The following is a 14,330-nucleotide window of genomic DNA, read 5'->3' as shown; positions in this document are numbered from 1 at the left end:
GGGAGGGGGTGCAAAGAAGGGGGAAAAGGGTACCCGAAATTTGAGCTTCGAAGTGGAAGTGGAAGTGGGTGTCCATGAAAAAGGTGCAGTGGAGGTTCTGAAATTGCTGTAAGTGCAGTCCATTGTGTACGATGAAGGGGGCGAGAGCTCGAGAGCCTGAAAGCCCCAAAAACACGCTGTTTGTTGGAGAGGGTTTTGGCCCTTTTTCTTTTGTGAAGGAGAAGCTCGTGGAGTCGTAACGAATCCACCGGACAATCCGTGCCCCGTGTGTTCGCCAAGAATTGGGATAATTGTGGATTTGGATACGGCAGTGTTGTCAAAATTCTCTAATATAATAATGCCACCTCCTGTTTTATTCCCATCGCCCTTATCCTAAACTATATATATCCCAAAATTCTTATTTGACCATCAAATTCGAGCACTAATTTCATAGATAAACAACAATTTCCACTAATTTCATTTGATTAAGTCCAAATTTGGGTGAAATCGAGCACTAATTTCACAGATAAATAACAATTTGCACTAATTTTATTTCATTAAGTCCAAATTTAGATGAAATGAGGTGATTCCCAAAATCCCGTTTACTTATATATGTATAATTCTTGGTCTTTTTGTTTGTAGATCTGTCGTGGAATCCTCGTACACCACGAATGGACATGACCCAGTTCATAATTTCACCATTAAAATCTACTTGAGCTTCACTTCTTTCTCTTTCTCCTTCTTTCTTCTTCTCTCTCTGCTTAGCTTCTTCTTGGTTAACTTGAAGATCAGAGCATGCCAGCTGAATGTCCAAAGAAAGGTAAAAAATCCATCTCTATATCTCTCGAGATCGAATAATTTGGTCGACGATTTCTTTTTGTTCTTCGAAATATTATACTACAATTTGAACGGGACTATTCAATCGGTTGATTCAAACTTTATGCTCACTTTTCTTTAAAATACCATAGAAATAATGACTTATAAAATTGATATTGAATTATGTTCAAATTTGCTGTACACGTGATAGTGCAGATGGAGATAGATTAGAGGAGTTAGGGAAGAAGAGAAAGCGAGCGGTATCATCAAATATTCCTCCACGACACACGCTGCACGGTCCTCCTAGGACTCTTAACACCATTACTCCATGCGCAGCCTGCAAGCTCCTAAGAAGAAGATGTGGTCAACAATGCCCCTTCGCTCCATATTTCTCCCCTCACGAGCCTCACAAGTTCGCCTCGGTTCACAAGGTCTTCGGCGCTCGTAATGTCTCGAAGATGCTCATGGTAACGATAAGAATTTATCGATACAAAATTGAAAGTTTAAAGACCGTAATAGAATATTTTTTCAGGAAGTTCCGAAAAATGAAAGAGATAATACTGCGAACAGTCTAATTTATGAAGCTAATGTGAGGCTGAGAGATCCTGTGTATGGCTGCATGGGCGCCATTTCATGTCTACAACACCAAGTCCAAGCGTTGCAAGCTACGCTCACTGCAGTTAGAGCTGAGATACTGAGATGCAAATATAGACAAGGTAATATGGTTTCCATTGACGTACAGCCACCGCCACCGCCACCGCCTCATCAGGATGCTTCTTCCACTTCCTCCACCTTGTACAACCGGCCCACGGTGGCTGCTGATTCATCCTTTTTCGCATTTTAGTTTTTTTTTTCCTTTGGCTAAATTATTGATACCATTTGTAGCGACATAGATCGACTGCCAGCAGATATTGTCTTTTTTGGTTTTCCCTTTGAGGGGAGAAGGTTTTCACACGCTTATAAATGGTGATTTGTTCTACTCCCCAACCAATGTGGGACATCACAATCCACTTCCCTTCGGGGCCCAGCGTTCTCGCTGGCACTCTTTCCTTCCTCCATTCGATGTGGGACCGCCCCCAAATCTACCCCTTTGGGGCCCAGTGTTCGCACACCGCCTCGTCTCTACCCCCTTGAGGGAACAGTCCCTTTGGGGCCCAGCGTTCGCACACCGCCTCGTCTCTACCCCTTGAGGGAACAGTGAGAAGGCTGGTACATTGTCTGGTGTTTGGCTCTGATACCATTTGTAACGACCCAGATCCACGGCCACCAGATATTGTTCTCTTTGGGCTTTTCTCTCAAACATATTTTTGTTTTGAAAATAGCTTATAGTTTCTTATTTCTACCCTCAAGTAAAAAAATAGATACATAAATGAACAGAGACGACATACAGATAATAGATACATAAATGAACAGAGACACGTATGAATATGAATGAGAGTAATCATAAAAATATGATAATTAAAAAAATCTAAAAAATAATTAAAAATTACTATTTATACCAAAGTTTTTTTTTTTTCTTCACAATTTCAATCAAAAAAATTTCAAAATATTTTATATTGAGTGATTTCTTTGAATTTTTTTTTCAAATACATGAATAAAGACAAAACATCTTTCGAGATAAATAGGTAACGTGTTGAAGAACTTTATATATTATTAATTGAAAACATCATATAATGCTAAACAATAGATAATAATTTTAATTTTTTCAACTTAACTGAAAACGTTATATATTATTAGAATTTTGTATTTATTAAAAAAAAAACTCGTTATCTTTTTCGTCGACACGAGACTTCAACCGCTCGTAGTTGGCAGCTAACAAGGTAGAGTGATAATGGAATGGAAGGAAATTATTTAAGTTCGAGAGATGTGAGATTAAATTTGGTTGACTAAAAAGAGTTATAGCACATGGAAGTGAATATGTAGCATTCAAGGATGGGATCTAAAATCTCAATTATTATTGTTTATTTTTAAATAATTTAAAATGTTGTCGAGAAGGCAATTTAATTGAGATTGTTCGGGGTGTCTGACTATGATATCATTTATAATGATCTAACCTCACTGGTAATAGAGATCGTCCGTTTTAACCCGTTATGTATGGTCGTTAATCTCACGATTTTAAAATGTGTATGTTATAAAGAGGTTTTCACACCTTGTAAAAAATGATTTGTTTCTTTCTACAACAGACGTGGGACCTCACACTTTCACCCCTTTTTTTTCTAGCTAACGTCCCCGTCACAGAGCTGCTCATGTCTACTAGTACAATTCAAATGCTTGTAACTCGGCGTAAACCTTAAAACAAATTTAGTTTTAAAGAGGAAATTAAAGATGAACCTCCCATCTTTTAATGAGTAATTTGATTGATTATTTGTATCTAAATCATCTCCAACTCTAAGTTTTTATGGGTTACAAAGATTGATAGCAATGTTAGCCCCCATCAAACTTGTAGCCCAAGAGATGTATCCAACGCTTTGGATTCAATGCCATCTTTAGCTTCAATGGCTTCCTTCTTGTAAATATACAAACTTGACACCCACAAAAACACCCCCAAATTGAGTGTAGATATGACCAAAAGAAAGCCATAGTAGTAATCCAAATGGGAGTCATTCAAGTTGTTCCCAATCCAACTCTTCCCGCCGTTTTCTCCGGTGAGTTTATCGACGACGGTGACGAGAAAACTGTTGAGGAAGTTTCCGACTCCGATCCCGCTTGTGAAGAACGTAGTTCCAAGGCTTTGCATGTCTTCCGGGGACTGGTCGTAGAAAAACTCGAGCAACCCAATTGCAATGAAAACGTCAGCGAAGCCGAGGAGGATGTATTGTGGCAACAGCCAGAGTATGCTCATGGGAACGACTTGGTTCGGCTGCGTAATATGATTGGTTCGAACGACGTGCATCCTTCGAACCTCGATTGCGTAGGCAATAGCAATGGCTATGATTTGGATGACGAAGCCGACTCCTAGTCTTTGGAGTAGAGTGATACCTCGAGGGTTTTCGGTTTTTCGACGCATGAATGGGACGAAGTAGCGGTCGTACAATGGGACAGAGAGGAGCATGGAGAGGGTGACAAAGCTGCCGAGGGAGGCTGCTGGGATGGGGAAGGCATGGAAAAGGGTTCGGTTTAAGGTGGTGCCTTGTTTGACAAAGAGGGTGTTGATTTGAGCCCAAATGGTGCTTGGGACAAGGGTGGCTAGCCAGATTATGACCATGCCTAAGACCAGCTTGGTTCCTTCCACTTGAGTCACTGTGCATTTGGGCCTTGAGGAATTTGTGGCATCTTTAATTGCAGCTCGGTCCAAGAACCTGAGGGCAGTTCCAATAACTTGTTAGAAGTGGGTTCATACAATATTGGAGGGTCGGCATAATGGAAAGGGAAAATAGCTGGGGATCATTGAATATGGGGTTTTCTTTTGGTGCGCCCACCATGATGCTGCCCACTTAGTGGTGGGAGGAAAGCCGAAACGGGTGGTTCGTGTCGAGGATTGTTAGGAGAGCAGTCTCACATTAACTAATTAAGAAATTGAAAGTCAAGAAATCTTATACTCAAAGTAGACAATATCATATCATCATAGAGAGTCATGATTTCTAATGATATCAGAGTCATGCCCTTAACTTAATTGTGTAGTTAGGATTCTCAAATGTTAAACAAATAAGTTTTGAGCTTTAAATATGTGTCAAAACAAAGGGGTACTTTGTTCGAGGGTTCTAAAAAAAGAGTTGAGTCTCAATTAAGGGGAGGAGGCGTTCGAGGGCTTCTTATGTCTCAGAAGAGACTCTATGATGTACTTTATTCAAGGAGACGATGGTTGAAAATTGTTGGGAGAGTTGTCTCACATCAGTTAAACCAAACCTAAGAAATACACCTCTATTAATATGAGGCATTTTGAGAAAACCAAAAGTAAGTTTTTGTTCAAAATAGACAATATCATACTATTATGAATGGTAGTAGGTCGAAAGATGGACAGCACGTAGGATCGAGTAGGGGTCCAGTAGATTATTTATGACGAAGATAAAAAAGGAAAGGGTACCTGAAAACGGGAGTATGCTGGACCAGCCTTTTTCCGGCGCCGGAGTAACCCTGCAGCTCCACCTCATAAAGCTCACTGGGGCTAGCCGGAAGCTGGAGCTTTCTGTTCCGAAACGCTGCGAGTGGCACCCGGATCAAGTCCTTGGCGGGACTCCGAGATTTTCTAACCTTATGCCGGTAAAGGGGAGTTCCCAAATAGAAGATGAAGAGAGAAAAGAGAAGGCCAACGGTCGGAATACCATAGCCGAGGCCCCAGCCGAGGTTCTCTTGGATGTAGACGAGGCCGAGGGTGGCAAAGAGAGCGCCCACGAATGAGCTAAACATCCACCAGTTGAAAAAGGAGACTTTCATCTGCTTCTCAGCTGGGTTGAAGTCGTCGAACTGGTCGGCACCGAAGGTCGAGATGTTTGGTTTGGTTCCACCGGCGCCGAGGGCGATGGTGTATAGAGATATGTAGAAGAAGGTTATTTGTGAGGGCGTGGCTTTGCTGCACACGCCATTGTTGCACGTTGGTTTTAAGGTCTTTACTGATACTGCCATAGTCAGAAACACCATTCCCTGATAGAAAATTGTGTATAAATGCCTCAATTTAATTTTGATACCAATTTGTATATGATCAATGAAAACATTAAAATTTATTAGGATAGTTTTTGTGATCGAGAACTGTCACGATTCTCTGTTAGCTAAAATGGATCGGAGACCGGGACTAATAATCTTCATCCCCTTCCCGCCCAAACCGTGTCCAAATCCCTGACCCCCTCACCCTACTCCAATCACTATAAATTTTTCAGGGAGAATTCTCAATGAACGATTGAAATAGGAGGAAAAAATAGGGACGGTTTCGCCCTGCCTCATTGACATCTCTAAATAGGACTGAACACGAGAAGATGGTTCAAAGCTTAGAGTTGGAAGGTTTACCATGACATAGATGAGAGATGAGAAGGTGAAAGTCCAAAAGCGGCCAAGGAAAGAATCAGCTATGTAAGCTCCAAGGATGGGAGTAAGCCAAACAGATCCCGACCAATTATTGACATTTCTAACCGACGACACTGTGTCTTCATGAAGTTGGGTCGTTAAATAATTCACCAAATTTGAAGCTATACCATAAAACGCCATCCTTTCAAACGCTTCATATCCTAAAAACAAATCCAAAACTTTTTAAATTAAACCAAAAGCAAATTCACGCGAGTTTAACCTCAAATAAGTAAACAATATCAGTGACTCGTACCTACGAGAAAAGCACAGGCTTTCCATTTTCCAGTCGTGGAAGCAAGAACAGGTTGGCCACGAAGATCCACAGTCCCATCTTGGGTCACATCTTTGGTCTCCATTAGAGAAGCCAAGCCAAGCACAATAAGAGCTTGGCTTCGAGAAAATTAAGATTAAACAAAACAGGGAGAAAGAAGAAAGAAGAAAGAGAAGAATCAAGGTCATTGGATGTGCTCATAGATCTGTCAAAATGGCTATAAATAAGCTGATACACGTATTCAGTACCTCAAAACTGTGTTTTTTTACCAGATTTATTAGTGGTGTGGTTGGTTCATGGAGTTACCATCTTCGGGACCCCTTAAGCTTGAACCCACTTTTATTTTAGCACAACGCTAGTCTAACCGACCCAAGATAACCTATATGGTCTAGACCCCAATTTAGGCCCGACCCAAGATAACCTATATGGTCTAGACCCCAATTTAGACGATCTCGTCTAACCAATCTAAGGCAATCGCACCATATAGACTTTGGCTCAGTTTAACTCGAGATATGCAACATAAAAATCAACTTTAATGATGAGCGCTCAAGATAATGTTAATAAATAAGTAAAGAAGAGAAAAAGTGTATCCACCAAAAAGTATGCCACTTTTACTGATAAGAAACCCATCTCCTCACTATTTTTTTCGAAGAGAATATTTCTTTAATTTAAAAAAAATATCTTAGAAATGATTTAATTAAACTAGTGGTTCTCATCGTTTAGAAGCTATCCAATGAATCAAAGCTTGAATAAGCACGATGAGATAGTAAATAGGTCAAAAACAAAAAATGACGAGACGTTTGAGTGATAATCGAAGTGAATCACAAATCCATTAAATAATAGTTGTAGCTTAGCTAGGACAAGACAGCGAAATAATTATGTACCTAAACATTGAGATCTCACATCGATTAGAGAAGTAAATAAAACATTTTTTATAAACAAAAGTGTTTTAAAATTATGAGGTTGATATTACATCCAGTGTTGTCATATTCACCTCCAACTGAGCTGATACATTTAATCAGTTGAATCGAATCCACATTCAGTGCAACAAAAAAGAAAAAAATATTCAATAATTTGTTTTGGGTTTATAAAATAATGAGAAAATGTCCTTAAAAAAGAAGTTATCCCACCAGGCCCTCTCTCCCACATAAGTATGTTAATGTATTGAAAAGTTTGGAAAGTGAGTAGTGGGTTATCCCTCAAGCACATAAAGATGGCTACTCATTTGTCAGCTCATACCAACTTGTGGAACGCATGCCTCCCACTCTCTCCCACATTTTTACTATCCATATTCATAAGATTACACAAACAATACATAACGAGATAAAGTAGACAATATATATTAGCGGTGGGATTTAATTATTACAAACGATATTAGAGGCAGATAATGGACGATGTGCCAATGAGAACACTAATCCCTAACGAAATAGATTATGAGATCTCATATCAAAGACACTGAGCGGTGGTGCAATACTACTATTCTTCTTTGTAAATGACTATAAAAAGAAACTAAATCAAACAAATCATAAGCAAACCCACCCATATTTTGTAGCTTTTCAATTTTTTTTAAGACGGGTAAATAGTTGTTTAAAGATTAAAATTCATATACCAATGAGTTTTAGAATAGTTTATTGAATTTGGTGCATAAAGATAAAGTTTCATAGACATTGACAAATCAACGATATTAAATGTTGGAAGTTGATCTTTCGTCAATCTTCTATCGATATTATTTGGAAACTCTTTACCGATATTATTTGACCGCTGAGTAGGGTTATTAGGTATGGAGCCATTGAATAATTGATATTTGGAATAATGAGAAACAACGGCCTCTATATTATATGATATTGTCCACTTTGACTTATAATTTAAAAAAAGTCTCAGTGTCCTTTATTTATATACCTATGATTTTCATCTTAACTAACTAATGTGGGGCTCTACGCGAACAAAATACACAATTGGGCCTTCTTGGGTTTCCATAGTTTGTGCAAAACGCACACCACCCACAAGTGAATTGCTCGATTTTTAGACCCAATTGAGTTAAAGGTTTGACTTTCTGCCTTTTTATCAACTTGAATATAAACACATGTTGTTATAGAGAAAATGAACAATATAATCATTTCATCGTGAAAATTAACTAGAGAGATACTTAAATACACGCTACACAAATTCAGATGTATGTATAAACGGGATATCAGAGTCATTTGAAGAAGAATTTGGTGAAGAAATTGGGCGATGAAGAATTGGATTTTTCCAAACAAGCAACATGAGCATATCGTCCAAGCTTGTCGACTTGTCTTGCCTCGCCCCTTGTGTCCTTCTTGCACACCTTGCATGTCTTGTCCACCCACCCTTCTTCAACGTATTGCCCATCCACTAAATTTCATCAAAACCCCAATTTTATTTTCCTATTTTTATAATTATAATGAATTTAAATAAATAAATAAAACACAAATTTTTACTTACCTTCTATGTAGGATTTGAAGAAGTCCTTGTAAGTCCCTCCTATTTTCCTTCTTAGAGCTCCATACTAATAAATAAAAAAAATCACTACAAATTTTAATTTATTTTTTTAAATATTACATCATAAAAAAAATCTATTTGAAATATTTATAAATATATATTTCGTTAAATTGTGAAAGTAATAATTAAACTGTGTGTTAAAGTAAGTTTTTAGTCTATTTGACCGTTTTTTAATTATTTTATTAAATATAAAAAATTATAATTACGGGATTTAAAGTTATTTTTTTGTAATTATTTTATATTTTTAATTAGATCGAATAATAAATTAACTGTAACTAACGTTTACCTGTTCCTGGCTCATTCTACCGCCGGATTTGGTGGCCTGACGGGCGTCTTCGAGAAGCTCAGCGTCGCGACTCGACCGGACCTGAGAGAAATCCAACGCCTCCGTCACGCTGCTGAACAGCGACTGCTTGTTCTTCCTTTCACTGCCGTCTTCTTTTTCCTCGCCCTTCTCCGTCGCTTTTGCTGATACTCTCAGATTCGAGCTTCTGACGGGAGTCATCTCCCTCGCCGTCTTCCATCCCTGCCCGAATTGTGATGTGAATCCGACGTTTGATGGAGAAATCGCCACCATCGTTGCCGTCAGTTAGGTCGTTTGGTTGAGGCTGAGATTCGAAGAATTGGCGGGGATCTCGACGATTTCGCTGTGGACGAGGAGTCGCTCTGTTTTATAAGTGAGTGAAAAAAGAAAAGCAGTGAGATTAGAGGTCGGCAGAGATTGGGCGCCGTGGTTGCTGTGGTGCTACGTGGTTGTGTTTCATACTCTTGATCTCTTGGTTTTCTAGGGCCACTTGATTATTGTTTTCTTTTTTGTCGTTCAATTATCTGTTGAGAATGCCACTCTTTCTTTTCTAGGGCCATTTGTAGGGCCACTTGGTTATGAATCTTAGGAATTTGTTTAGTAGTTAAGTTATGGCTGTTATTGTGGTGGGAGCGTGAATCTTGGATCCACATGTTTGTGTAGGGATACCATCCAAAAGAGATGTTTGTGTAGGGATACCATCCAAACGAGACTCGAAAGGACATGGAAATTAACACAATTTCTATGAGGCTTAATTTCGATTTAATTTCGATTTAGCATCACATATCGGAATTAGCATCGATTTTAGGTTTAAGAGAAGATAATTCATCTGGGTTTGTAAGAGAATTACATGGTCGAATACTTAGCTTTAATTCAAGGAAGCAGTATCTTTACAAAATGAGCAGACAGAGAACAGAAAGAACAGTTGAGGGTTATACAACATAAACCATGCCAACTTCAAGAAGAGACACTGGTGGCACCTTAAGAGCAACGTCTGCGCCTCTGCAGTTCCTTCTCAGAAAGTTATAGCCATAGTTAATAGCCAGTCTCTTCAACAGAGACGATCCCTGTTTAGCTCGGACATGTGAATGCCCGAGAATGAACGCCGTCCCTGATTGCTGGGCTGCTACAAGATCTTCTAGCTCTTCATGCAGAAGGGCTTCTGTTTCAGCTTGGGAGTCACCTTCAAAATCATCGTCTATAGCAAACCTGACTCTCTTTTTTTCTCCCAGTGGCTCCATTTCGATCACATCAGTGATGCTGTCGACAGTTTGGAATCCGACTGATCCGCTTGCAGGCTGCATAGTCTCCTCATAAGCAGATGCGCCTGCAAATGCTACGGTTCCAATCACAGCCAGCCTACGCTCACTTGTTGATTCATTTGAACGTGATGCATCGTCCTCACTGCTAGAGTTGCCTCTTTGTTTTCTGTACCAGTCATAGCTGATAAAGTCTGCCAGTTTCTTGACTAATTCAGATTCAAACGAATCCACATCCTGGTGATTATCGCGGTAGCCATATCGAACAATGCACCGGTATGACCGATGTGCTGCTGGGCCTACTCGTCCAACAAGATACCGCTCAGCAGGAGGTACAAAAGGAACTGGTACCGACTTTATACACACAAAGACAAGGATGCGATGAAATGCTGGGAGGTTAGTGACGAACCGGGAGAAGTTGGCAGGAATACCAGAGGTGAGATCAGTGAAGACTAATCCGATGCCAGGGACACGAGCAATCCCGAGGCTTGGTCCCAATGCTAGCAACCATTCTAATGAAACCTTGTTGTGCAGATCATATTCATACTTCTTGATGGTTGCATAGTGCCAAACAAACATAATGGTCATGAGGAACAGAGCTAAAAGAATGGGGAGCCAAGCGCCCTCCCTGAACTTGGTGAGTGAAGCTGAGAAGTAGAGCAATTCAACAGACCCAAAGAAGATCAAAAAGGAGAGAGCCAAAAGTGGAGTTTTGTTCCAACAGAGAACAATCACTAAAGATGTAAGACAAGTTGTCACAAGCATCACAGTCATTACAGCTAGACCTGCAAAGTAAAAATAAGTGACCAACTGCTATCAGTTCTTGATGGTTTCGAACATCCTTTTTAAACTTTGAAGCAAGCTAATATTTATCATAGGCAATCAGGAAGACTGGAGCAAGAGTCTGCAACACTTGGTAATTACGGCATCGGTGTGGAAAGTTTGCAAACAAGATTGTTAGGAATGGAATATTTGTATTTCAAGTGAGCAAAACCGAGCTTAAGACGTCTGGAAATGAAGTATGGATAGCGACTAACTCACCCGATGCATTTCCGAGGTGTTTTATGTCTCTAAATCCAATGGTAACAGCAACACAGAGAATCATAAGAGCCCAATTGATCTCCGGAATGTAGATTTGGCCATGGATCTTATCAGAAGTATGAACAACCTTCACCTTAGGGAAGCAGCCAAGGGACTGGCTCTGGTTAATAATGGAGAATGTTCCACTGATGATTGCTTGGCTTCCGACAACTGATGCAAGTATAGCAATTATAAGCACCGGCCATCTCACACTCTCTGTTTCCAAAAGCCATTATCAGTAGTCTCGTAAAAATAGCACGCAACAAATCGAAACAGTTGAAGAACATCACACAACATCTAGAATGATAGCTTGGAGATTCTTTTATCAGCGATTGATACCTGGAACAGAATCGTAGAAGCCAATATTGTTGGTGGTGGTGTGATGTTGAGATAAGTAAGCAGCTTGGCCCATGTATGCCAATATGAGCGCTGGATACACCAGAAAGGTGAAAGCAATCTGAAGGGAGGTGAGGCAGACAGGACAGAGCAGGATTGTCAGTCTATTTGTTTATGAAAATGATTTCTATCCATGTTTTGAATCAACTTAAAAGGGAAGTTAAAACTTAAGAAACCATTGAAAATTGAATAACCTGTATTGCAGTGTATGAGAAGTGACCAAGATCAGCAAACATTGCTTCTGAGCCTGCAATTCTTTCCAGCACAGGAAACCAGTGATAAGCCTGCAAAACCTCATAAGCATTCTATGTATTAATCTTACCTGTTATGCACAACAATATTCCGCCCAACGACATCCAACCGCTCTTCCTTGTCTTCTCCAAAAACTTGAACATGTAATACGGTGAAAGAGCCTGATAAACATGTGGATTCCATTGTATAATATTGTATATGCCAAGGGTACTGATGCAGAGTAGCCATATCAATACAACGGGAGCGAAGAAGAAGCCAACACGATGCGTGCCATAGTGTTGAAGTGCAAATAAACAAACCAAGATAAAGCATGTGATTGGAACCACTGCATCTGCACAAAGGTAACCTCCTGATTTTAGCTATATAGCTTGTATTGAGCTATATAATATGTAATGTTAAACATGTTAACATGTATAGCTCATGGATTAATACACTCGTAGATTTTATGAACAGCTTGTCCTAATGTCATTTGACCAAGTCCATGAACAGTTTGTCCTAATGTTATTTGACAAAGTCCAACATTCCTACAAAATCTACAAATATGGTCAGAGGTACACCAAAACAATCATAGTCCTCGATGTTTGGTCTTTTGTTTTTCTTTGACATGTTTGGTCTCTTGTTCCACTGATGATTGCTAATAGGATGTTAAATCTTCAGTAGGACACTAAGCTTAAACTCATTTTCTCAAAATCAAGGTGCTTACACTGATGGTGAGCCTTGGTCATGGATAACTCAAGTCCAGAAACAGCTGAGAAAACTGGACAAAACAAAAACCAAAACAATCAAATGCTTGAATGGACTGAAAGAAAATGGAAAAAGAAGAAGATGAAAAACAGTACCAGAAATGGCTGGAGTGAGAAGCCCATCTCCAATCACCATACAAGTCCCAACAAGAACAAGAATCAACAAGGCAGTGTGCAGAGCACTGTGCTTCTCCAGCAGCAATTTAACCTTCGATTGCTTCTTCTTCTCCGGTGGATGTTCAAGTAAATAAGTGGAAAGTGCTTCATCTGCAACTTGTCTGTTGGGAAGAAGGCTCACTTTGGCATGTCTGCAAATTAACGAGTACAGAGCAAAAGTCCCACCTGCAATGGCGATTTGAAAGCAATTCATCATCTGGGTATTGGTTCTTTTTCAATTCTAAGCACATCTGCTTCTTCTTCTTCTTACCTTCGCCATTGTCATCCGCTCTGAGAACTACGAAGACGTATTTGAAAAGGGGGACAATAGTGAGAGTCCAGAAGACAAATGACAGAACACCATAGATTTCTTCATTGGTCTCTGAATGTTGGATGTCTTCAGCAAAAGTGCTTCTGTAAACGTAGAGCGGAGAGATGCTCAAATCGCCATAGACGACGCCAAGACTTTGATAGGCCAATACAAGAACCGTTTTCCAAGAACCCTTGTGAAAGAAAAACCCAAAATTAGAGCCGATTCAACAACTGGGTGTTTCTAGAAATTAAGAAAAAAAGTGAAGTTGAAGCACAGTGAGTCGATTGAACACAAACCTTGTCAGTGTCCCAACAGTTTCCATGCTCAAGATCCATAGCTTCTTTATCTCGATCTTCAAGCTAAATCCTGATGTGGGGCTCAGTTAGCTGTAGATCTAAATGAAATTCAAAGGAAAAAGAAGAAAAAAGAGCTTACAGAAAACCCCTCATTCATCTGCAAATGGAGATAAGATGCGAAAAGAAAAGTTATATCAGTTATATCCCTCACTTTTCAGTAAACCCACTTGATATCTATATCAGGACCGCCATTAAAACTCAAAAACAGAGTAGTTTTTGTATATTACGGATATTTTGGCAAAGGGGCTCATAAATGCAGAATGGAGATGATGGGCCCTCATCATTACATGACAAGATTCTAAGCAACTTCTCTCTTTCCAGTTGGTAAAACAGAAAACTCACTGTTAGTGTTAGGCCTCTGTTCTTCAGAGAAGAGAAGAAAACAAGCTTCTCCTTCAATGGCGTCTGAAATTCCTCCTCACAGTAAAGAAAAAGTGAGAATCAGAAATGGCAGAATGAAAAGGAAAGAAGATCACGTGAGCTCATGACAGTTGCACATTAGTCTCACACAAACGAAGCGTCCACCAAAACGTCCATTTCTCTCTCCTCTCTCTCTCTCTCAAGGCCTACCCGTCCATTTCTCTCACCAAAACATAGATTTTTTTTTTTGGTTTAGAAACTTTACAAGAAGGAAGAAATCAAGGCCTACCCGTCCAAAGATTGAGGAAGATCGTGCAGAACATGCCCTTTATTATATCAAATGCTTGTTTCAATGCCCTTCTTCGTTTCAGTGTTCCACCATTTTTTAAGTTTTACTTTGCTGAAACTCTCTGGCTTTTATCTTTCTTTTGGTGGCGATGTTGATGACCCACTTAATCAAAACCACCATTTTTAGATATACATAAAGCTTCTGAGTTGTTGATGGCGATGTCAGTTCCCCCCCCCCC

General features: G+C 39.7%; 5 protein-coding genes and 1 long non-coding RNA gene across 21 annotated transcripts in view; 2 read left to right on the top strand and 4 right to left on the bottom strand.

Moving 5' to 3' along the window:
* Positions 1-317, bottom strand: part of LOC111491350 (5-amino-6-(5-phospho-D-ribitylamino)uracil phosphatase, chloroplastic-like) — a 4,854-nt gene extending 4,537 nt beyond the window's left edge. For 2 of the 3 annotated variants that reach the window (XR_002719701.1, XM_023140250.1), the window contains exon 1: positions 34-316. Coding sequence is in view for 2 of the 3 variants with exons in the window: in XM_023140250.1 (XP_022996018.1) it covers positions 34-123 (90 nt within the window). In the remaining variant the exon portion in view is untranslated. Of the gene's footprint in view, positions 1-33 lie in introns of all 3 variants that reach the window. The other variant, XM_023140262.1, reaches the window with a different exon arrangement.
* A 428-nt stretch (positions 318-745) lies between these two features.
* On the top strand, positions 746-1,639 carry LOC111485427 (LOB domain-containing protein 15-like). Its single transcript, XM_023132310.1, has 3 exons — positions 746-799; positions 1,012-1,262; positions 1,328-1,639. The coding sequence occupies exons 1-3, from the start codon at positions 775-777 to the stop codon at positions 1,637-1,639; spliced, it is 588 nt and encodes a 195-aa protein (XP_022988078.1). The 5' UTR covers positions 746-774.
* Positions 1,640-3,123: 1,484 nt separating this feature from the next.
* LOC111490916 (protein NRT1/ PTR FAMILY 5.1-like) lies at positions 3,124-6,442 on the bottom strand. 2 transcript variants are annotated; one of them, XM_023139573.1, is made up of 4 exons: positions 6,047-6,442; positions 5,737-5,954; positions 4,820-5,376; positions 3,124-4,094 (listed from the first exon to the last, which is right to left on the bottom strand). In XM_023139573.1, exons 1-4 carry the CDS (start codon positions 6,147-6,149, stop codon positions 3,230-3,232), a joined length of 1,743 nt encoding a protein of 580 aa, XP_022995341.1. In that variant the 5' UTR covers positions 6,150-6,442; the 3' UTR covers positions 3,124-3,229. The 2 variants fall into 2 exon arrangements, with proteins under 2 accessions (XP_022995341.1, XP_022995349.1); XM_023139581.1 differs by lacking the exon at positions 5,737-5,954 and having other exon boundaries at positions 6,047-6,130.
* Positions 6,443-8,156: 1,714 nt separating this feature from the next.
* Positions 8,157-9,396, bottom strand: LOC111491808. The gene is made up of 3 exons (XM_023140859.1): positions 8,871-9,396; positions 8,528-8,591; positions 8,157-8,437 (listed from the first exon to the last, which is right to left on the bottom strand). Exons 1-3 carry the CDS (start codon positions 9,159-9,161, stop codon positions 8,262-8,264), a joined length of 531 nt encoding a protein of 176 aa, XP_022996627.1. The 5' UTR covers positions 9,162-9,396; the 3' UTR covers positions 8,157-8,261.
* A 326-nt stretch (positions 9,397-9,722) lies between these two features.
* LOC111490705 (potassium transporter 2-like) lies at positions 9,723-14,229 on the bottom strand. 12 transcript variants are annotated; one of them, XM_023139289.1, is made up of 12 exons: positions 14,093-14,229; positions 13,786-13,848; positions 13,523-13,540; positions 13,384-13,453; positions 13,046-13,280; positions 12,715-12,960; positions 12,579-12,632; positions 11,946-12,206; positions 11,818-11,870; positions 11,567-11,684; positions 11,189-11,443; positions 9,723-10,932 (listed from the first exon to the last, which is right to left on the bottom strand). In XM_023139289.1, the coding sequence occupies exons 4-12, from the start codon at positions 13,420-13,422 to the stop codon at positions 9,821-9,823; spliced, it is 2,373 nt and encodes a 790-aa protein (XP_022995057.1). In that variant the 5' UTR covers positions 13,423-13,453; positions 13,523-13,540; positions 13,786-13,848; positions 14,093-14,229; the 3' UTR covers positions 9,723-9,820. The 12 variants fall into 12 exon arrangements, with proteins under 12 accessions (XP_022995057.1, XP_022995083.1, XP_022995075.1 ...); XM_023139315.1 differs by lacking the exon at positions 13,523-13,540; XM_023139307.1 differs by lacking the exon at positions 13,786-13,848 and having other exon boundaries at positions 14,093-14,218.
* Positions 12,124-12,657, top strand: LOC111491931. 2 transcript variants are annotated; one of them, XR_002719795.1, is made up of 3 exons: positions 12,124-12,216; positions 12,329-12,426; positions 12,571-12,657. It is a non-coding gene; the product is annotated as an uncharacterized LOC111491931 (long non-coding RNA). The 2 variants fall into 2 exon arrangements; XR_002719793.1 differs by having other exon boundaries at positions 12,533-12,657.
* Positions 14,230-14,330: the final 101 nt, after the last annotated feature.

The sequence above is a fragment of the Cucurbita maxima genome, unplaced genomic scaffold (assembly GCF_002738345.1).
Source record: "Cucurbita maxima cultivar Rimu unplaced genomic scaffold, Cmax_1.0 Cma_Scf00001, whole genome shotgun sequence".
Classification (NCBI taxonomy): Eukaryota; Viridiplantae; Streptophyta; class Magnoliopsida; order Cucurbitales; family Cucurbitaceae; genus Cucurbita; species Cucurbita maxima.
The sequence above is the reverse complement of the archived record's forward strand: the minus strand, read 5'-3'. Positions and strand labels throughout refer to the sequence as shown.